This window comes from Podarcis raffonei, chromosome 4 (assembly GCF_027172205.1).
Source record: "Podarcis raffonei isolate rPodRaf1 chromosome 4, rPodRaf1.pri, whole genome shotgun sequence".
Taxonomy (NCBI): domain Eukaryota; kingdom Metazoa; phylum Chordata; class Lepidosauria; order Squamata; family Lacertidae; genus Podarcis; species Podarcis raffonei.
In genome coordinates this window covers 11,615,991-11,638,879 of record NC_070605.1, presented here as the reverse complement: position 1 = coordinate 11,638,879, position 22,889 = coordinate 11,615,991, and the positions used below count along the sequence as shown (strand labels likewise).

Genomic DNA, 22,889 nt, shown 5'->3' with positions numbered 1-22,889 from the left:
AGCAGCCTTCCAGGGGCCACAGACCCGTCTCCTCCAGCCAGGAGGAGTACGTAGAGCAGGACTAGTGAGGGGTGTGGCCTAGAGAGAGTTCCAGGGGCCAGTTAAGGATGCCTGAAGGTCCACATTCCATCCCCAGGCCTATTCTAACAGCTGCACCAATCTGTCTCAATATATTTTTCCTGGGTTTTTGGAAAATTTCAGCATTCGTTTTTAAAAGCTTTTAGACCTATGAATCTTATCTGAGCTGATGAATTTTACTTGATATTCATAAACTGCATTTATGCCCAAGACTAAAGCACATAGGCATACAAACACACACGCATATATACGAACCCACAGAGAAGATTGCAGAGGCTACGTCACTTGCTGGAATCAATAGAATCTGAAGACCAGAGAGCATTAAAGCAAATCGATGGGACATGAATAATCTAACTCCTTTTTCCTGGCGTTTCTCTCCCCCCCCCCCCCCGTAGCCAATGCATAGAGGGCCCTCACTCTGTGTGTTGCACAGGAATTGTCACCCGACAAGAAACCGAACCATTTCTGCCAGTGTGTACCTGCTTACTTGTGTGAACAAAGGTTTCAGGCTGGCAGATAATGAGTGACGTCTTCTACCGCGGGTGTAATAAAACGACAATAAAACAGTACAAATGAAGTCCAAAAGTCACCCTCCTGGCAGGAAAAATGAAAGTTTATTTATTTATTTATTTATTTATTTATTTATTTATTTATTTGTGCAATCATTTTTTCGATACAAAAATCAACCGCAAAAGACACATACAACAAAAACCATAATAACAATAATAACACAATTTGACAATTCAGATTTGAATACACTGATATACCTTCGACTACACCTTTTTTAACAATATTTTCCCACCTCTCTCCCCCCCCCCACTTCCCACCACTATCCTTATCGCTTAAATATTTGTTCCAGATTTCTTCATATTTATCCATTCTTATTTTGCGTCGACATGCAATTTGTTCGTATGTAGCTAATCTGTCCATATTATCAATCCATGTGTTCAATGGAATCTTTTTGCGGCTCTTCCAATTCATCAAAACAAGTTTTTTTGCTTTTATATAGCATGGTACATCCATATTTTTTTTGATCCCTTGAAATCTCCCACGTTTCCGGTATATATTTTAGAATTAAATTCAGTTCCCCTAAATAACAATTTCTTTTTATTACTCTTGCTATAAAGCTTGAAAATGTGTGACAGAGCCTAATAATGTATGTCATAATAATAATAATAATAATAATAATAATAATAATAATAATAATATTTATATCCCACCCTCCCCAGCCGAAGCCGGGCTCAGGGCGGCTAACAACAATAAAAGAAGCCAGAAAAGCGATTCTAGTGACTGAGAGATTCTGTAATAACTCTGTAATAACACCTTCATTCGCTGAGCTCGAGAGAGTGAGTGATGGAAATGTGATTAATTCAGTTGGTAGGGCATGAGACTTTTAGACTCAGGACCATAGGTTCAAGCCCCACATTGGGTGAAAAATTCCTGCATTCCAGGGGGTTGGACTAGAAGACCCTTAAGGTCCCTTCCAACTCTGCAATTCTGATTTATTCAGGCCAGAAAACTGTGGTTTGGGCAGCTTATGTAGACCTGTAAAGTACAGTGGTACCTCGGGTTACATACGCTTCAGGTTACAGACCCTTCAGGTTACAGACTCCGCTAACCCAGAAATAGTGCTTCAGGTTAAGAACTTTGCTTCAGGATAAGAACAGAAATCGGGCTCCAGCGGCGGCAGCAGGAGGCCCCATTAGCTAAAGTGGTGCTTCAGGTTAAGAACAGTTTCAGGTTAAGAACGGACCTCCGGAACGAATTAAGTACTTAACCTGAGGTACCACTGTAAAGGTAAAGGGACCCCTGACCGTTAGGTCCAGTCATGACCAACTCTGGGGTTGCGGCGCTCATCTCGCTTTATTGGCCGAGGGAGCCGGCGTACAGCTTCCGGGTCATGTGGCCAGCATGACTAAGCCGCTTCTGGCGAACCAGAGCAGCGCACGGAAATGCCGTTTAGCCTCCCGCCATAGCGGTACCTATTTATCTACTTGCACTTTGACGTGCTTTCAAACTGCTAGGTTGGCAGGAGCAGGGACCAAGCAACGGGAGCTCACCCCGTCGCGGGGATTCAAACCACCGACCTTCTGATCGGCAAGTCCTAGGCTCTGTGGTTTAACCCACAGCGCCACCCGCCTCCCTTATGTAGACCTGTAATGCAGTGTTATTATTCATTCCTCAGCATGGGGTGTCTCTGTCAGCGCATAGTTTCAAGAAAAGCATCCCATAGTGTCGACGCTGGCAAGATGCAATTGAAATATTTCCTTGCCCTTTCCCTAAAGATCACCAGAGACGGGGAAATGTTTTCCTCCCGTCTAATGCAAGATAAATAGCTGAGCGGTGGTATTAATTAAAGTCGAGGAAAGTCCTATCAGGAATGAGGCATTTAATCACCGCCAGCATCCCTGTTGCGCCCATCATCATCAAGCGAGGAGCGTTGTTGACTTCGGTTAAGCAAGGGAGACACCTCTGCCTGCTCCATCTGGCTCCTCCATTCCCCTCTCATCCGGCATTGTGAAACCACCTTGGCTTATCTTAGAATCCATCCAGGCACTCTGTGCTTGGAGCTCCTGCCATTGTCGTCTTTCTGGGAAAGCAGGAATGGGAGAAGGGTGATTTACCTGGCCTTCTCCAGTGTCATGGACTGGCTGGACGCAGAGTTGGAAGCTGAAGAGGGGGCCATGGGGAGGCAGAGATGAGTCAGGCAGGTGAAGAAGCCAGGATGCTTCAATTCAATTCAAATACCTGGCAGCGGCACGGGACGCGGGTGGCGCTGTGGGTAAAACCTCAGTGCCTAGGACTTGCCGATTGTATGGTCGGCGGTTCGAATCCCCGCGGCGGGGTGAGCTCCCGTCTTTCGGTCCCAGCTCCTGCCCACCTAGCAGTTTGAAAGCACCCCTAAGTGCAAGTAGATAAATAGGTACCGCTTTATAGCGGGAAGGTAAACGGCATTTCCGTGTGCTGTGCTGGTGCTGGCTCGCCAGAGCAGCTTCGTCACGCTGGCCACGTGACCCTGAAGTGTCTCCGGACAGCGCTGGCTCCCGGCCTCTTAAGTGAGATGAGCGCACAACCCTAGAGTTGGACACGACTGGCCCGCACGGGCAGGGGTACCTTTACCTTTACCTGGCAGCGGGACTTAAAAAAGCAAACATAAACTACAGGTGGGAATTCCCCGAAGGGATTTCCTTTACATTCAAGAAAAAAAAGAATCAGAATAACATCAGAAAGCCAGGCACATGACTTTTGGGAGAAAAATAAGAGAGATTTTGAATCTGGGTAGGATTCAAGGCATCTTTTACCCTTAAGAACTACTGATGTGCTCATTAGGCCTGGCACCCCTGAGTAATAATAATAATAATAATAATAATAATAATAATAATAATAATAATAATTTATTATTTATACCCCGCCCATCTGGCTGGGCTTCCCCAGCCACTCCGGGCCGCTTCCAAAAAAATATTAAAATACTGTAATACATCAAACATTAAAAGCTTCCCTAAACAGGGCTGCCTTCAGGTGTCTTCTAAAAGTCTGGTAGTTGTTGTTCTCTTTGACATCCGGTGGGAGGACATTCCACAGGGAGGGCGCCACTACCGAGAAGGCCCTCTGCCTGGTAGATCTTGTTTTTCCCAATAAAGAGTTAACTTCACTTACTCGGTGTGATTTATTGCTGGCTCACTCCTGATCCCTATCTGGGTTCTCGCCAGCTGATTTGGGCCACAGCTCTCATCAGCCACGTCCAAAATATCGGAAGGACACCAGGCCAGGACAGGATGTTATAGCCCCTGGGTGATAGCACCAATCTAAATCTCCTCTCCCAAAGCTGGTTCTAAGCCACAAAAGGGAAAATGTTAGAAGTTACACCTTTGTTTTTCCTGTTGCAATGTGTATCGGTTTGGGGCGAGGTAGATTTGGGGCCACAGCCTAGGCTGGTGATTGCCTCATTGAGCTAACATGTTAAGTTAGCAGCACATCCCAGATCAAATACAGGTCAAACTTTTTATTTTGCACAAGATGTATAAAACAATCAGCAGTCTATCCTTTGCATACAGCGGGGGGAAACAATCCAAATGTGTTTTGAAGCATTTCTAGCATTTCCCCTCCCTATATATACGATCTGCTAATTCAACTTGCTCTGCTCTGCTTGTGACATGCACACACCCTTCTAAACCCTAATAAATTATTTCCAGATTTCTTGAACAGTTTTCATTACACGCTCTGTCCTAATATATATGCTTTTCCCCCAGCGTTGTTAATTTGTGGTTTCCCGGGACTTTTCAATCGGACTTGACTTGTAAGTGCTTCAGTTAATTTTGCATTTCCTCTTTTCCACTTCCTCCCATTTGGTTTCCAGGGCTGTCTTCTTATGACTTCATCGGCTCGCTCCAGAGTTTAAGCTGAAACACAAAACAAAAAGGGAATGAGGAACTGAAGTCTGAAAAAGCCTTTGTTGCACTTGCGGGGGGGGCAACTTTGGTTGGGACTGTGGCTTGGGATAAAACCGATAACCCCCCCCCTCCTTCTCTACAGTATGGATCCTGATTATATTCCCATGTGCCTGCTACTTCCAGCTTAAAAAAACAAAACAAAACAATAGCATGGTAAGGGATTGGCAAATCTGACAATTTCAGTTTCTCCCAGCTTCTTGTTTTTTTTCCAAACTTTAAGCTACTTCTCCACGTTTCCACATCAGTTTGAGACTTTAAAAAAAAAGTTCTGAAAATTCAGCAGCATTTTAATGTTAATTTTGTCATCTACAGTACCTCGGTTTACGAACTTAATTTGTTCCGGAAGTCCATTCTTAAACCAAAACCGTTCTTAAACCGAGGTGTGCTTTCCCTAATGAGTCCTCCCGCCGCTGGTGCCCTTCCACCGTTCAGATTCCGTTCTTAGACCAAGGTAAAGTTCTCAAACCAGGACACTATTTCCCATTGCACGGAGTTTGTAAACCGAATCGTTCTTAAACCGGGCTGTTCTTAAACCCAGGTACCACTGTATACATATTTTTGCAAGCAGTTTTTCCTAATGTGATTCTATATGCTATTTTCTCTAATACGCACACATGGTTTAACCCCAGTATATGCACTTTTCTACCATGTTGGTCTCCTTTGGGAAGAAAGCCAGGACATAAATTTAATTAACAACAACAACTTGACTGAAGAACTGCATTGGCAAATTAGGAAAAAATATGAGTTTTGAAGGATTGGTGCTTTTCAGTTTATGAGTAGTGCAAATTAGGTCGGTTTGCTTGTAGATGCGAACTGAGCCAAATTTCTTCCCCATCCCCTAAACACAGCTTCAAATGACATGTTTAGCATCATCTGCAGCTCTGGCAAACAGCTCATGAATCGGAGAATATCGCCAGCATCACAGGCTGTTCTGCTCATCCTCAATTTATAACAGGGTCCCTGTTAACGTTTAGTTGACTGCCAGGTTTTTAAAGGAAGCTACTGGACCAGGGTGGGATGCGGGTGGCGCTGTAGGTTAAACCACAGAGCCTAGGGCTTGCTGATCAGCAGGTCGGCGGTTCGAATCCCCGCAACGGGGTGAGCTCCCGTTGCTTGATCCCTGCTCCTGCCAAAGCACGTCAAAGTGCAAGTAGATAAATAGGTACTGCTTTGGCGGGAAGGTAAATGGCGTTTCTGTGTGCTGCTCTGGTTCGCCAGAAGCAGCTTAGTCATGCTGGCCACATGACCTGGAAGATGTACGCCAGCTCCCTCGGCCAATAAAGCGAGATGAGCGCCGCAACCCCAGAGTCGTCCATGACTGGACCTAATGGTCAGGGGTCCCTTTACCTTTGCTGGACCAGGGGTCAGCAAACTAAGGTCCGCAGGCCGGATCAGGCCCAATTGCCTTCAGGATCCAGCCTGCGGACTGTCCGTGGATCTGTTCGTTTGGGCTGCGCCATTTCCCCCCATGCGCTATTCCATTCCCCCCCTCTCACTCACACACACTGCGGTGGCGCCTCCTCCCTCCCTCCTCCTGGCTTCTTCCCGCCCTGCCAAGAGGAGGAAGGGGTCTGGGCTGAGCTGGCTGAGCCCCATTTTAAGCAGCCCCTCTCCAGAGCCAGCCGTTTCACGCCACTCATCTTACCTCCACTGTCGCCTTGGTGCTCCTGTGGGGCAGAGAGTGGAGTGGAGGGGCTCGCTCTGCCTACGAGAACTAGCGGTGGGGGGGGCAGCAGTGGCAGCTTCTGTGAAGGAAAGCGCAGCGGCTGGGGGGTGGGAAGGAGGACTACTTGCCCCCCCTCCTCTTCCAAATCCCCCCCCGGTGCTGCTTCTCCAGCCCGCCACAAGGTCTGAGAGACAGTGGACCGGCCCCCGGCTAAAAAAAATTGCCAACCCATGTACTGGACAATAGACTAAAACAGCAGATACCCTTCATAAGGTTGGAGACAATGCATCCCGTGGATCTAAAATAGTACGTTTCAGAGCACAATTCAAAGTGTTGGTGCTGACCTTTCAAGCCCTAAAGGGCCTCGGCCCAGTAGACCTGAAGGGGCGTCTCCACCCTCATCGTTCAGCCCGGACACTCGGGTCCAGGGCCGAGGGCCTTCTGGCAGTTCCCTCATTGCAAGAAGTGAGGTTACAGGGAACCAGGCAGAGGGCCTTCTCGGTGGTGGCGCCCGCCCTGTGGAACGCCCTCCCAGCAGATGTCAAGGCAATAAACAACCATTTTACTTTTAAAAAACAACTGAAGTTAGGGAAGTTTTTAATGTCTGATGCTGTATTGTTTTTAATATTCAGTTGGAAGCCACCCAGAGTGGCTGGGGAAACCCAGCCAGATGGGCAAGGTATAAATAAATTTATTATTATTATTATTATTATTATTATTATTATTATTATTATTATTATTTTAACAGAACAGCCACAAGATTAACACATGAGCAGTTTGCATTTGGAAAAGGATTCTCGTGGGAATGACATAAAGTTTAGACAAAGTTAGATAAGGCTAGGCAGAATGAGATGCAGAGCTTTGCCTTTATGTTCTGCCTTTCCCTGCTCTGCCCTTCAAAGAATTGATTGCAGTTAAAATAACCAAGATATATAATGCTTTGAGGTCAGGGTGATCTGACTTGGCCCTTTCCCCAGACCCCTTCTCTGCTGCTGCTGCTCCTTTTCATTTCTCCATCGCGGGCTCTGGTTCTCTGTCGTTCTCATGTGACTTTTGCTTCTTTGGAAAAGGATTCATATTTCCATCTCTCTCCCTCTCTTTCCTTCCCTCTCTCTTAAATTACTATTACAAGATGGGGGGTAGGGGTGGAATTTGATCCAGGTCTCATTTAAAGTCGGAATTTATTTTCCAGTATTGCAGACTGCAACACGGGCATCTTTCAAAATTCACGCATACCTGAATTTTGCAATGCGGTTCTCAAGCCATCTTCAAAAATGCATATATATTTGGGTGCATAAAGATTCCTATATTAGAGAATGTAGCTAATAATAATAATAATAGATTTTATTTGTAAAATTTTATTTGCAGAAGGAGGAGTGTTAAGGTATATAGAAGTGTACATATGGTTAATTTGAATATGTTATTATTGAATATTACTGAATATGTAAATTATTGAATATGTATATTATTGAACATTGTATACCCAATGTATCAGCCGCCTGGGGGTGTTTCACTGTTTGTGTTTTGGTGGTTGGTAAAAAGTTAGATAATAATAATAATAATAATAATAATAATAATAATAATAATATGGGGGGAATTCAGGGCGGCTAACATCATAAAACTAACACAGTATACAAAGAACATAAGAACATAAAAACAGGCAATCAATTAATTAAAATACATCTTAAAATTAGTTCAGAGCAAATTAAAATCTGGAAAGATGGCAGTCCACTGGTAAAATTGAGAGAGGTAAATACTTTGCAAAAATGTGTCTGTTGGGGGAAATGAAATGCAGGTGCGCATCTAGAATGAGCAACCCACACTATAAAACGGTGATGAATTTCCATTAAAAAATCTTTTTCTTTTTGGTGGAGAATTGAAATTAAGATTGGGGAGAATGTTAAATTGAGAGAAATCGAAATTGGCAAAGTCACCCATTCTAACTTTGGGGCGTAACATTACATAAATCTTCGCTGGTCTTTTTTCCACTCCTCTCACAGGAAGTTCTTGCATGCCCCACAAAGAGAAATCAGAGGATGGTGCCAAGAACTGGTCATTTCTCCATCCGTATTCCATGGGATCCTGGGATCCTGTTATAAGCTTCCCACCTCATTCAATTGCATAAGCAATTGGTGCGACTCCCCCTCCAGTCTGCTAGCACCCCCTATATGCACACCCCCTAATCTTTTTCTAAGTGGAAGAAAGAAGGCAAACAGGAAATAGGAAAAGGAAATGAGGATGGTAACAGAAAAAGAAAACAATGAAGAGCAGGGCTGTTTGTTGATCTTGTTTCAGCAGACTTAACAGGGCTACAGAAAAATGGCTGCAATAGAGCCTGGGGGTGAGAGGAAGGAGGAAGGGAAATTGCACAGAGAGAAAAGGAAAGGAAAAGATAGGAAGGAAGGAAACGAGAGATCAAGAAAGGAGAAAAAATGGAGGTGCCGTCAAGAATATTTGAGAGTAAGGGAAGGCCCTGCTCTAATCTTTTATGTAAGGTCAGGAGTCAGGAACCTTTTTCAGCTGTGGGCCGGTCCACCGTCCCTCAGACTATGCGGTGGGCCAGACTATATTTTGAGGGGGGGAATGAACGAATTCCTATGCCCCACAAATAACCCAGAGATGCATTTTAAATAAAAGGACACATTCTACTCGTGTAAAAACACCAGGCAGGCCCCACAAATAACCCAGAGATGCATTTTAAATAAAAGGACACATTCTACTCATGTAAAAACACTCTGATTCCCGGACTGTCTGTGGGCCGGATTTAGAAGGCAATTAGGCCGCATCTGGCCCCCGGGCCTTAGGTTGCCTACCCCTGTGTAAGGTTATGAAGGCAGAAAGGAAAAGTATCCAATCTTTATTTGGACAATCTAATTCCTTATTACATTCCAGGAAAAACTAAGATCATATTTGTGTGACCTGTTTATTGCAAAATCATCCTGGTATGTTTGCAGGGACGTTAGATGATGTTGCATCAAGCAAACGCCATATCATACTTTCTGGTGCATTTTCCCGTCTAAAAAATAGGATATTTGAGGGTGAGAGGGGAGGAGCACATTTGTTGTGCAACAGCTCCAATCAACTTTAATTCTGCAGTCGGGATTTGCCGGCATACGGTTGAATCTGGGCACGCCAGGACCTCCATACAACCTACCTATTTAGTCGTTTAGTCATGTCCGACTCTTCATGACCCCATGGACCAGAGCACGCCAGGCACTCCTGTCTTCCACTGCCTCCCGCAGTTTAGTCAAACTCATGCTGGTAGCTTTGAGAACACTGTCCAACCATCTCGTCCTCTGTCGTCCCCTTCTCCTTGTGCCCTCCATCTTTCCCAACATCAGGGTCTTTTCCAGGGAGTCTTCTCTTCTCATGAGGTGGCCAAAGTATTGGAGCCTCAGCTTCAGGATCTGTCCTTCCAGGGAGCACTCAGGGCTGATTTCCTTCAGAATGGAGAGGTTTGATCTTCTTGCAGTCCATGGGACTCTCAAGACTCTCCTCCAGCACCATAATTCAAAAGCATCCATTCTTCGGCGATCAGCCTTCTTTACAGTCCAGCTCTCACTTCCATACATCAGCCTTCTTTATTCTAGCAGTGTTATGGCTTTTTGTTTCTGTTGGTCCCAGTTGGTTTGTTATCATTATACTGGTTTCCAGTTTCTGTCCTTCCAGTGAGCACTCAGGACCGATTTCCTTAAGATGTGTGGTACCCACATTCTGTGAGCAAATCACACACGCAAAGCTATTGGAAGCGCAACTAAACTGAGGAGAGATTGTTGTTCTTCTCCAGCGACTTCCCATTGCAGGGCGAGTGTTGGGTTCCTGGCATGGATCCGGTAGCAGAAGGCACCCCTATACAGCAGGCACCCCCAACCTGACACCCCCCAGATGTCTTGGACTGCTCTCATCAGCCCCTGCCAGCACAGCTGCCCGGAGGGCACCGGGTTGGGGAAGCCTGCCTTGCAGCTAAAGAGATAAACTGCGCTGTCATCTCCAGGAAACAAAACATTTGTACCTTACGCACAAGCTGACTACATTCACAAGGTGTCTCCAGGCAGTTGCTCATGTTGACATGATTAAAATAGTGGAAAATATTTGCAGCGAGTCAGAGGCAAAACAACTTTGGAACAAATGGCCTGCTGATAACATGTGTGCACACACAGCATGCAGATTAAATGTCAAGTGGAATTGGTGACTCAGGTCTCAGTGCCCTTCAGGTTCTCCTTAAAAGCTGGGCTGCTTTAGATTGCTGCTGCTTACGCCTGTTCTCTTTCCTTGCCTCGCCAAAACTCTCATCTTTCTGGGCTCATTCACACAATACAGTTTCTTTATGAAGCTTAAGAACATGAGGATAGCCCAGCCAGATCAAGGCAGCCAAGTTTGGGGGTGCCTGGGCTAGGTGACCCTCAGAGTCTCCTCCAACTCCACAATTCTGTGATGCTGTGAATGCTTCCTCACATTGTAACTCCTTGCGCATAGAAATCTAGCATACATATACAGTGGTACCTCGCAAGACGAATGCCTCGCAAGACGGAAAACTCGCAAGAAGAAAGAGTTTTCCATTTTTCGAGGTGCTTCGCCAGACGAATTTCCCTATGGGCTTCCTTCACAAGACGAAAGCCCATAGGGAAATCTCCGGGGACAGCGGGGAAGCGCAGCGCGTCTTCCGCACTGTCCTCGGACCTCCTCCGAAGGCTGGCGGTGGGGCGGAGAGACCTTCTCCTCCCGCCAGCCTTCGGAAGGCTGCTCTGAAGGCTGGTGGTGGGGCGGAGAGACCTCCTCCCCCCGCCAGGCTTTGGATGGCTGTTCTGAAGGCTGGCGGTGGACCGCCAGCCTTCAGAACAGGTCCGGGGACAGAGGAGAAGCGCAACGCGCCTTCCCCTCTGTTCCCGGACCTGTCCTGAAGACTTGCGGTGGGAGGAGGGTTTTCCTTCCCACCGCCAGCATTCAGAATGCTGTTCTGAATGTTGGCGGTGGGGAGGAAAGCCCTTCTCCTCACTGCAAGCCCCGCAAGCTCCGGGAACAGAGGAGAAGCGCAGCGCGCCTTCCCCTCTGTTCCCGGACCTGTCCTGAAGTCTTGCGGTGGGGAGAAAAGCCCTTCTCCGCACCGCCAGCCCGGCAAGCGGTTTCCATAGGAACGCATTAATTGATTTTCAATGCATTCCTATGGGAAACCGTGCTTCGCAAGACAAAAAAACTCGCAAGAAGAAAAAAACTCGCGGAACGAATTAATTTCGTCTTGCGAGGTACCACTGTATCAAGGGGAAAGGATCCTGGCCCAGGTTTCTGCTTGGTACAATTGCTTTATACAGTGGTACCACTGGTTGCAAACGGGATCCGTTCCGGAGCCCTGTTTGCAACATGAGCAGAACGCAACGCGCGGGTCGTGATTCAGCACTTCTGCGCATGCGCATGATGTGATTTTCCTCATCTGCGCATGCGGCGAAACCCGGAAGTAACCTTTTCCGGTACTTCCGGGTTGCCACGGGAGGTATCCTGAAAGAATGTAACATGAAGCAGACGCAACAAGAGGTACGACTGTAAAATGAAGGTAGCGTTTGTTTTTTAAAGAAAATGGCATTCTGACATTCCGCCCCTCGTCTCTGCAGTCTGTCACAGTGAAGTCCCGAAGGAACTGCTTCTGCTGATTGTGTGGCTTGGCTCCTTGTGAGGACCGTAAATTTTATTAAATAAGGCAGGTGGTGCTTTTTCAGCCAAGCCTATCTTCACCCAAACAGCCCTTTCTTATGCAAATTCTGCCCTTATCTTTGAGAAGGAATGCCACTGGCAGGGACGATTGTCATGCATGGCGAAGAGAAACAGCTTTAGCTGTGCGTATCGGGACCCGAGAACAGAGAAAACGGGGGGAAGGGGTGGCGCTTTTCACGCTTTGCAGTACCAGCATTTCCAGCTCGTTCTGAAAATAATACATTAGGTTCCCATCACAGGACCAAGGCATCATTTGCCAGACCCATGTCACGTTTTTAAATTGCAAATTGCTGAAAGGCATCTTGCAAGGGGTGCTGGGTTATTGTGCTGAAGGAAGCGGCATAAACGTGGCTTGCTTTTCATTTAAAGCGCAGCAGAGACTGTACTTGTTGAGAATTCTAAGGAAAAACCATCTTCCGCAGAAACTGCTGCTTGCCTTCAATCACTGTGCCATTGAGAGCGTGCTCACTTATGGCTTATGTGTGTGGTACGGAAGCTGTACTACCCAGGACAGGATGGGGTTGTGCAGAGTTGTTAAGGCAGCAGAGAGCATTGTTGGCTGCCCACTCTCCACCTTAGAGCAGATTTATGCCACAAGGTGCCATAGGAAGGCACTGGACATAGTAAAAGATCCATCGCATCCTGGTCACTGTCTCTTCGAGCTCCTGCCGTCGGGACGGAGATACAGGACGATGAAGACAAGAACGAGCCGTCTTAAGAACAGCTTCTTCTCCAGAGCGATCTCGGCCCTGAATGGGAAGCCTGGACTTTGAAAGTCATCTAATCTTCCTTGCTGTACTATACTGTATTGTTTTAATTAGTGTTTTTATGGAGCAGTCAAGTAATTTTGTTGTCCCCGAGAGGGGGCAATGACAATAAAGATATTATTATTATTATTATTATTATTATTATTATTATTATTATTATTATTATTATTATTAAAAGGTGCAGGCCCAGTGCTTGTTAAGTGCACAATAAGGATCTCAGAGGGGAACAGAGGAACGAGTTTTTTAAGCAGGAGGCAAGGTTCATTGGTAGGGACGCAGGTGGCGCTGTGGGTTAAACCACAGAGCCTAGGACTTGCCAATCAGAAGGTCGGCGGTTCGAATCCCCACGACAGGGTGAGCTCCCGTTGCTTGGTCCCTGCTCCTGCCAACCTAGCAGTTCAAAAGCACGTCAAAGTGCTAGTAGATAAATAGGTACTGCTCCGGCGGGAAGATAAACGGCGTTTCCGTGTGCTGCTCTGGTTCACTAGAAGTGGCTTAGTCATGCTGGCGACATGACCCGGAAGCTGTACCGCGGTCACAACTGGACCTAATGGTCAGGCGTCCCTTTACCTTTACCTTTAAGGTTCATTGAAATAACATCTGTATTGCATGCTGAAGGTCCCAGGTTCAAAACCTAATACCCTCTCCAGGCAAGGCTGGGAAAACTCCTGCCTACTTTGTCGGCATCCGTCTGTCTCGGGAGACAGTGCAGTGCGCCTCCGGGAGATGAAGCTAAACTTCGGGAGAATCACAGAGCCTGCTGTGGCTGCGGAGACTGGTAACTCCTAACGCTGCCTCCTGTGTTGTTTTTGCTGCATTTGCAGCACCAAAGTGGCCTCTCAGGGGTGCAAGCCTGGCCAGGGCATATGGAGATCTTGGGCTGCCAAGATGGCAAGACACACCCCCTCCTCTCGGCCTTGCTGATGATCTCTAACAGAAAGCAGAGTAAAGCGTTTGGCATCAGCTGGGCTGAAGCCGCTGCAGGAAGGAGGTGTACAAGGCGCCATCCAACCGCCTTAGGGCCCCCACTCCAGATGTGTGTAGGGTTTATTCAGTACTTGAAAGGAAACTGTACTCATTTAAAAACGTTTGTAGCATTAACGTGAAATGTTTTGTAATGTGAAATTAAGATAAAGGTAAAGGTACCCCTGCCCGTACGGGCCAGTCGTGACCGACTCTAGGGTTGTGCACTCATCTCACTTAAGAGGCCGGGAGCCAGCGCCGTCCGAAGACACTTCCGGGTCACGTGGCCAGCGTGACGAAGCTGCACTGGTGAGCCAGCACCAGTGTCGCACACAGAAACACCGTTTACCTTCCCGCCAGAGCGGTACCTATTTATCTACTTGCACTTGGGGGTGCTTTCGAACTGCTAGGTGGGCAGGAGCTGGGACCGAATGACGGGAGCTCACCCCGCCGCGGGGATTCGAACCGCTGACCTTACGATCAGCAAGTGCTAGGCACTGAGGTTTTACCCACAGCGCCACCCGTGTCCCTATTGAAATTAAGATGCTGATTTATAAATAAGAATGTGATTCCTTAAGGTGATTATAGGATAAAGAAGGAATTACGGGAATGCGAAAGATATGTTATAGGTTATAGGGATGTCAGATAGAGAGGTAGAAGGAAGTCAAAGCTCACCTTGAGCAAATAATATAAGCTATGAATATGTGTATTGAACAAAAATGAAACATGGAAAAATTCAATAAAAATTATGTTAAAAAAGAGAGATGTGTGTAGGGTTTACTCCTTAGCCTTCTCTTCTCCCGGAGATGTCCCACAAGGCAGTGGAGGTTTAGGATCAGAGTTTTCCTTCTCCTCGGTCAGGGGTCGGCAACCTAAGGCTCACGGCCACAAGTCCACATAACACCGGTCTTGAAAGACCTACACTGGCTCCTGGTACGTTTCCAAGCACAATTCAAAGTGTTGGTGCTGATCTTTAAAGCCCTAAACGGCCTCAGCCCAGTAGCCTGAAGGAGCTTCTCCACCTCCATCGTTCATCCCAGACACTGGGGTCCAGTGCCAAGGGCCTTCTGGCGGTTCCCTCGCTGCGAGAAGCCAAGTTACAGGGAACCAGGCAGAGGGCCTTCTCAGTAGTGGCGCCCTCCCTGTGGAACGCCCTCCCACTAGATGTCAAAGAGAAAAACAACTACCACACTTTTGGAAGACATCTGAAGGCAGCCCTGTTTAGGGAAGATTTTAATGTTTAATAGACTGTTGTATTTTAATATTCTGTTGGAAGCCGCCCAGAGTATTATAATATTAATATTATTATTAAATAATTATTAATATTATTAAATATTTAAATATTATTTATTATTATTATTATTAGCGGCCCATGGGGGTCGCTTAACCGGCCTATGGACCCCTGCCGCCCGCTTGGTTGGCTCCCATGTGCTGCGCTAAACCGGCGCAGAACAGAGTGGGGACTGCCTTCCGCGATGCCGGCTGGCTTCCCATTGGCTGCAGGAAGCCATGTTGGGACGAGTGCCAGAAACAGCGTTTGCGCATGCATGTGTGTGTGCGCGCACGCATGCACGTGCACTCCGGCCCACTGCGGCATCTGCGGGACTGTGAACTGGCCCAAGCCACAAAAACTTTGCTGACCCCCGTCCACACCAGATCCTGCACCATACCCTGGAGAACTGCTGTCTTGGGAGACCACTGTGGAGTGCACCTTAGGAAGTGAAGTGAAGCTGTTGGAAGGTTGTAGTGCCTCTAGAGACTGACGCAGGAGAGACATGTTTTGTTGCAGCTGGGGCAGATGGCAGTGTCTGTCTGTGCTGCTGCAGATGCACCATGGTGGCCATTCCTCCTCTGTTCACTGCTGTGGATGCAAAACCTGACTGTCTTGTCTCCAGGCAGCGCGGTCATCTGCAGGAGATTCCTGCCTTGCAGGCTTGATGTTGCCAGCCTTCACATCCCATTTGCAGACATTGTGGAGTGCTCATATTTTTAATGATGGCTGTTTTAAACCTTCAAGGCCCCCTCTCTGCGCTTCCTTGCACCCAGAGACGGTGGAACAAAACATGACCGCGCCTCGGGCCTGCGTACCAGATAGAATTTCTTTCTCACATTAGAGTGGTTTGAGTACTGATCGCAGATAATCTCCAGCCTTGATTTACTCGGTGTCAGGAGAATCTCCTAATTCTCTGCCAGATCCTTTTCTTCCTCCCCTTTTAAGAGCCTGCTGGGGAAAGGAACGCTTCGCAGTGTCAGTCTTAACAGCAAGAGAAAAAACCATTGTGCAGCAATAACATTTTCTTCATTCTGTTTGCTAGATTTCTGTGCGTATGTGCGTGTGTTCTGCATCCACAGGAAGTTCAAGTAAATGTGGAATAAAACAAACTTCCAGGGCTTCACAGAACCCAACATTTCCTGTTGGAACTATGCTTGCATTTTTTTTTAAAGGAAGAAAATAGCAACCTCCCAATCTCTCCCCCGCCCCCTCCACACACACACCGTGAAAAACACAAAATAGGGACAATGTTTTACCAGGAAGAGGTGCCGAAAATAGGGACTGAACCTGGTAAACAGACAGATGGAACTGCATCGCACAATTTTTATTTTTGGCATACGCCGTTCATTGATTTTATTACATTTGCAACTTGCTTTCAAAACCAGCACCAGCCACACTCGGGCATCTGTTGGGACCCACCAGAGGTAATGCCAACCCTCACAGCATCATCCCTGCCACCTTTAGGCTGCTTTCGGCCTCCCCCCCCCCCCGACTCCCAGATGCAATGCACTCTACGTGGGGCTACCTTTGAAGGTGACCCGGAAACTGCAATTAATCCAGAATGCGGCAGCTAGACTGGTGACTGGGAGCGGCCACCAAGACCACATAACACCTGAGAGATCTGCATTGGCTCCCAGTATGTTTCCAAACACAATTCAAAGTGTTGGTGCTGACATTGAAAGCCCTAAACAGCCTCAGTCCAGAATATATGAAGGAGCGTCTCAACCCCATCGTTGAGCCGGGACACTGAGATCCAGCTCCGAGGGCCTTCTGGCGGTTCCCTCATTGCGAGAAGTGAGGTTACAAGGAACCAGACAGAGGGCCTTCTCGGTAGTGGCACCCACCCTGTGGAACACCCTCCCTTCAGATGTGAAGGAAATAAGCAGCTATCTTATCTTTAAAAGACATCTGAAGGCAGCCCTGTTTAGGGAAACTTTTAACGTTTAATAGGTTATTGTATTTCAATATTCTGTTGGAAGCCTCCCAGGGTGGCTGGGGAAACCCGGCCAGATGGGCAGGGTACAATTAAATAATAATAATAATAATAATAATTATTATTATTATTATTATTATTATTATTATTATTATTATTATTATTAGATGTCTGGTAGATATCAGCAGTGGCATCTCTGAAATTTAGTAACTGAGGGTATCTTATTTTTTAGATGGCTCTTACTCGTTTTAAAATGTTTTTAAATGGTGTTAATTGCTCGCAAATAAGTTTTGCTTTAGGTTTTCTCCGTTGGGCTCCCTCGGAAGGAAGGGCAGGATGCAAATTTAATAAATCATAAAGTGGGTGTGCACGGGAGGGATATTGATTTGTTTTGCCTTTGTCTTTGTTTTATTACGTATTCAGTGTTTTCATTTCGCATTTTTACATTGCGAACCACCCTGTGATCTTCGGATGCAGGTCGTCAAACTAATTCAATAGAGAACAATACAGTGGTACCTCGGGTTACATACGCTTCAGGCTACATACGCTTCAGGTTCCATCTCCGCTAACCCAGAAATCGTACCTCGGGTTAAGAACTTTGCTTCAGGATGAGAACAGAAATTGTGCTCCAGTGGCGTGGCGGCAGCGGGAGGCCCCATTAGCTAAAGTGGTGCTTCAGGTTAAGAACAGTTTCAGGTTAAGAACGGACCTCCGAAACGAATTAAGTACTTAACCCGAGGTACCACCGTACTGAAATAATAAACAAGCAAACAAAACCTTTCACCTGTTTGCAAGTATTCCCCACGTGCCCCAGATCCCTCTCGCTCTCCAACAGTGACCAAAAAGTAAGGCACGTCCGCTGAATTTTCCGCCGCAGAGGAGAAACGTTCCATCTTCTGACTTATTTCCCCTCCTTTTCCTTCTCTCTGCGCCACAGTAAGTTCAAATACAAGCACTCACAGCTTCCTTGCCCCTTCTCCTTGCCTCTGTTGATGGGGTTTCGTCTCCCGAAGCAGTGGCGAGTGAGTTCTGAACCCGCTGCAATCGCTAATAGCACTTAGTGGCCGGGTCACTGTGGGGAGAAAGCGAGGATACATTTTTGAAAATCAATGCCAGTGTCAATGGAATGGGCTCCCTTGGGGTGAGAAGTCTGCTTTTACTAGAATTATGGAGTGTGAGTCTGTTTTGAGTGATGCCCGCTCATGTCTCTAGAATAGTGTGCGGCTGTTGAGTAATGGACCTGTTTCTCCCACCTAAAATCTGAGCTTTTAAAAAAATTACTGCATTAGAGCCCCCTGCAATGAACCTTTGCCCCAATTCATTCGTCTTCCTCTCCAGCAACCCCCCCAAAAATATATATTTCACTCTGTTCCCCTTCCCACTTAGCTTGTTTAAACAGCATGCATCTTTTAATCTATTTTTGTTCAATGTTTTTAAGCAGTAAATGATCACCAGTTCACTGATAACTTGGAGCATCAAAGTAGTTCCCCATTAACAATAAAAATTACTGCGTAGGGTGCCACGCGCTCGTTAAATACTTTGGGGGTGGGAGACTGATGTATTGGCATAATTTTGGTAAAACCGGATCAAAGCATTCCTCTTTTTTTGTAATTTCCAATTTCCTTAACAAAGGAAAGAAAAATAATCTTTAAGGTCGTTCCGCTGTCGTCTTTCAAGGCATACCCAAACCAAATTACCAGCGGGTTCACAGAGACTTTATATCCTATCATGCTTCTAGCTATTATTTCTTCGACCCAAAAGGTCTATATTTTAGAGTATGTCCAAAAATTATGTGTGTGTCATGGACATAGCCAGGATTTATGGTGGTGATGACGGCACAGGATTTATTGGGGGACAGAACCAAGCTATCTGTGACACGATTAGTCCGTTCGTTAAGTATTTTTATTTATTTACTTGATTTGGGGGGGGCATCGGCTCCTGTCCCCCCAATTTGGCTATGTCCCTGGTGTGTACCTCTTTTTATTTGTATATTTCAGGATTTCCCCCCACCCCAGACCAGTTGAATGAAAAAAGCTAGTTTGGCAGCCATACATTTAAAAGCCAGCTCCTGGCATTCTATCACTTCCTTGTGTGACCAAGAAGCAAAACCCCCAAAACCGGACGGGTTTATTCATCCAGGAGCTGATTTGATTAATTCCCTTCCCCCTGCCTCCTTTCACATTTCTCCTCCTTATCTGGACCTCGTGTGCAGCAGCTGTGAAAATGGAGAATGCAGCATTGGGGATTGAATATAAAAGGTAAAGCTAAAGGGACCCCTGACCGTTAGGTCCAGTCGCAGACGACTCTGGGGTTGCGGCGCTCATCTCGCTTTATTGGCCAAGGGAGCCGGCGTACAGCTTCCGGGTCATGTGGCCAGCATGACTAAGCCGCTTCTGGAGAACCAGAGCAGCGCATGGAAATGCCGTTTACCTTCCCGCCGGAGCGGTACCTATTTATCTACTTGCACTTTGACGTGCTTTCGAACTGCTAGGTTGGCAGGAGCAGGGACCGAGCAACGGGAGCTCACCTCGTCGCGGGGATGCGAACCGCCGACCTTCTGATTGGCAAGTCCTAGGCTCTGTGGTTTAACCCACAGCGCCACCCGCGTCCCTGGGATTGAATATAAAACTGCCTAAATCATAAGGGCACTAACCTGGAGCTCTCCAAATGTTTTGGACTTCAATTCCCATCAGCCCTAGCCAGACCCTCTCAGATTATTACTGCCCTTCATCCAAAGATCTCAGAGCGGTTCACAACATAACAATACAAAATGAGGACGCAAAATGCATAACAATGACAAGCCAATAACCCTACCTCCCAAAAGCACATTTAAAAGGCCATAGAACTTAAAGGTATGTAATGGAGGAACCAGGCAAGCCTTCCTGGGGAGAGCATTCCACAAGTGGGGAGCCACCACCAAAAAGGCCCTGTTCTCGTGTTGCCACCCTCCGGACCTCACCTGCAGGAGACCCACTAAGAAGGACCTCAGATGATGGTCGCAGGGTAATATTAATGGCATAATTGGGCAAACGGGACAACTTAAATTCCGATAGCGTGCTGTGCTGCCAGGTAGCTCTCCTCTGCCCAAAGAATGGAATTTGAGCATTGTGCGTGTAATCTATCCCTGTACTGAGCTAGGCAAATAACTTTTCTCCTTAATATCATAATGACACCATTAAATGTTCAATATTGATCGGTGGTGCGCACAGGCACCAACCAATCAGTCAGAACCACGTACTGATGTTATTTTATTCTCTCTAAAATAGGGATTTGTGGTACGGCTAAAAGAAAACCCTGCAGACGTGCCTATTTTTATCACTTGACAGTGTATAGGAGACTGATGAATCACCTTGTTTAGGCAGAGGAGATGAGGAACTTGCCGTCATCCCTAGAGTGTTAGGCTCCCCATCAGCCTCTTGCCAACATGGCCATTGGTAGCTAGGGATGGTGGGAACTGGAGTCTAGATGCATGACTCAGTTGGATAGCTCAGTTGGCTAGAACATGGTGCTGATAACGCCAAGGTTGCAGGTTCAATCCCCGTATGGGACAGCTGCATATTCCTGCATTGCAGGGGGTTGAACTAGATGATCTTCATGGCCCCTTGCAACTCTATGATTCTATTGTTCTACATCTGAAGAGCCACTCGTTCTCTGTCCCTGATTGCATATTTAATGCACATTGCTTTTTCCAAAAAATCATGGGACGGCGGTTTGTTTGTTTGTTGGTTGGTTTGTTGGATGTTGGTAATTATACCTCTGTTAAGTTCTATCTGACGTTTAGAAGACATCTGAAGGCAGCCCTGTTTAGGGAAGCTTTTAATATTTGATGAATTATTGTTCAGTGGTACCTCGGGTTAAGAATTTAATTCATTCCGGAGGTTCATTCTTAACCTGAAATTGTTCTTAACCTGAAACACCACTTTAGCTAATGGGGCTTCCCGCTGCCGCCGCGGTGCTAGCACGCGATTCTCATCCTGAAGCAAAGTTCTTAACCCGAGGTACTATTTCTGGGTTAGCAGAGTCTGCAACCTGAAGAGTCTGTAACCTGAAGCGTCTGTAACCTGAGGTACCACTGTCCAGTCATACCTCGGGTTACAGACGCTTCAGGTTGCGTTTTTTCAGGTTACAGACCCACCGAAACCCGGAAGTACCGAAACGGGTTACTTCTGGGTTTCGGCGGTCATGCATGCGCACAAGCGCTAAATTGCACTTTGTGCATGCACAGAAGCGCCGGATCGCAACCCGCACGTGCACAGACGCGGTGCTGTGGGTTGCGAACGTGCCTTCGCACAGATCACGTTCGCAACCCGAGCATCTACTGTATTTTAATCTGCCCAGAGTGCCTGGGGAAACCCAGCCAGATAAACAGAGTATAAATTGTTGTTGTTGTTGTTGTTGTTGTTGTTGTTGTTGTTATCTTTGTTGTTGTTGTTGCTGCTGTTATTATTTTAAGGGTGACAATATCTCCCTCAATTCTTCCTGTGCAGATTCTCTAAGAAACATTCCTTCGGTCATTCACGGGCCACGTTCCTCCCCGGCTGAGCTGAGTGGCTCCAGCCAGCGGCTCCTGAGAGAACGGAAGTCGTCCGCTCCTTCACACTCCAGCCAGCCCACCCTTTTCACCTTCGATTCACCCGCCAACCATATCCGGACCACGCTTTCCACCAGTGCCCCTCAAGACTATCTCTTCCTGCACCAGTGTATGAGCAGGAAATCGGAGAACACCAGGTAGGACCGGGATCTCTTGGCTAAGGATTGGTGGTGGGTAGGGGGAGAGATTCGATTTGGTTCACACCAAATATGAATCTCCCTAATTCTCACTTTTCGAAACGGTACGCAAACTGAAACGCAAAGGTCCTTCGAAATTCACACTTCTGCGAATTTTGCAGTGAAGCTTTCTAGCCAACCACCATTTGCAAAAATCCATCTGCCGCATTAAAGCGTGCATATATCTTACTGAGAGTTATGGTACAAGAATGCTTCAGCATTGGGAGAAATACTATGCAACAATATGTGTTTACTGGGCAAAATTGCATATAAAATGTCTATTATTAGGAGTAAAAAGGTAAAGGTACCCCTGACCATTAGGTCCAGTCGCAGACTCTGGGATTGCAGCGCTCATCTCGCTTTACTGGCCGAGGGAGCCGGCATTTGTCTGCAGACAGCTTCCAGGTCACGTGGCCAGCATGACTAAGCCGCTTCTGGCAAACCAGAGCAGCGCACAGAAACGCCATTTACCTTCCCGCTGGAGTGGTACCTATTTATCTACTTCCACTTTGACATGCTTTTGAACTGCTAGCTTGGCAGGAGCAGGGGCCGAGCAATGGGAGCTCACCCTGTCACAGGGATTCGAACCACCGACCTTCTGATCGGCAAGCCCTAAGCTCTGTGGTTTAGGAGAAATTCACACTAAAATTGCTGGTGAATTTTCAGGAGGACTTTAAAACAATAATAATCGCGAACTGAGGTGGAAATGTTAGGAGCTGAACTTCAGACTGGAAAAACGAGAAGCCAAAATTGACAGATTCCCTCATTGCATATTCTTTGTTGCCTACAAGCTCAGTGCCTGAGAGCCATTGTTTATTTTTAATAACGTCACACTCTGCCCTTCCAATGAATTGGCAATGCTCAGGATGGCTTGGGGCAATTAAGCACAATGGGTAGTGCCCAGTGTTCTTCCTACTCGGAGGTCACCGCTTTAAATGGACAGCCATTACTGTCTTAGGTCCATTAGTTTCAATGGGACTACTCAGAGCAGGGCAAACATTGGATAAAAGGTAAAGGGACCCCTGACCATTAGGTCCAGTCGTGGCCGACTCTGGGGTTGCGGCGCTCATCTCGCTTTATTGGTTGAGGGAGCTGGTGTACAGCTTCCGGGTCATGTGGCCAGCATGACTAAGCCACTTCTGGCGAACCAGAGCAGCGCACGGAAACGCCGTTTACCTTCCCACCACAGCAGTACCTATTTATCTACTTGCAGTTTGACGTGCTTTCGAACTGCTAGGTTGGCAGGAGCTGGGACCGAGCAACGGTAGCTCACCCTGTCATGGGG

General features: G+C 46.9%; 1 protein-coding gene across 1 annotated transcript in view; it reads left to right on the top strand.

The window, feature by feature from the left end:
* The window catches only part of GAB2 (GRB2 associated binding protein 2), a 149,808-nt gene that overhangs the window by 108,359 nt on the left and 18,560 nt on the right, over positions 1–22,889 (top strand). The window contains exon 3 of the mRNA XM_053385170.1: positions 21,325–21,565. Coding sequence (XP_053241145.1) covers positions 21,325–21,565 — 241 coding nt within the window. The remainder of the gene's footprint in view (positions 1–21,324; positions 21,566–22,889) is intronic.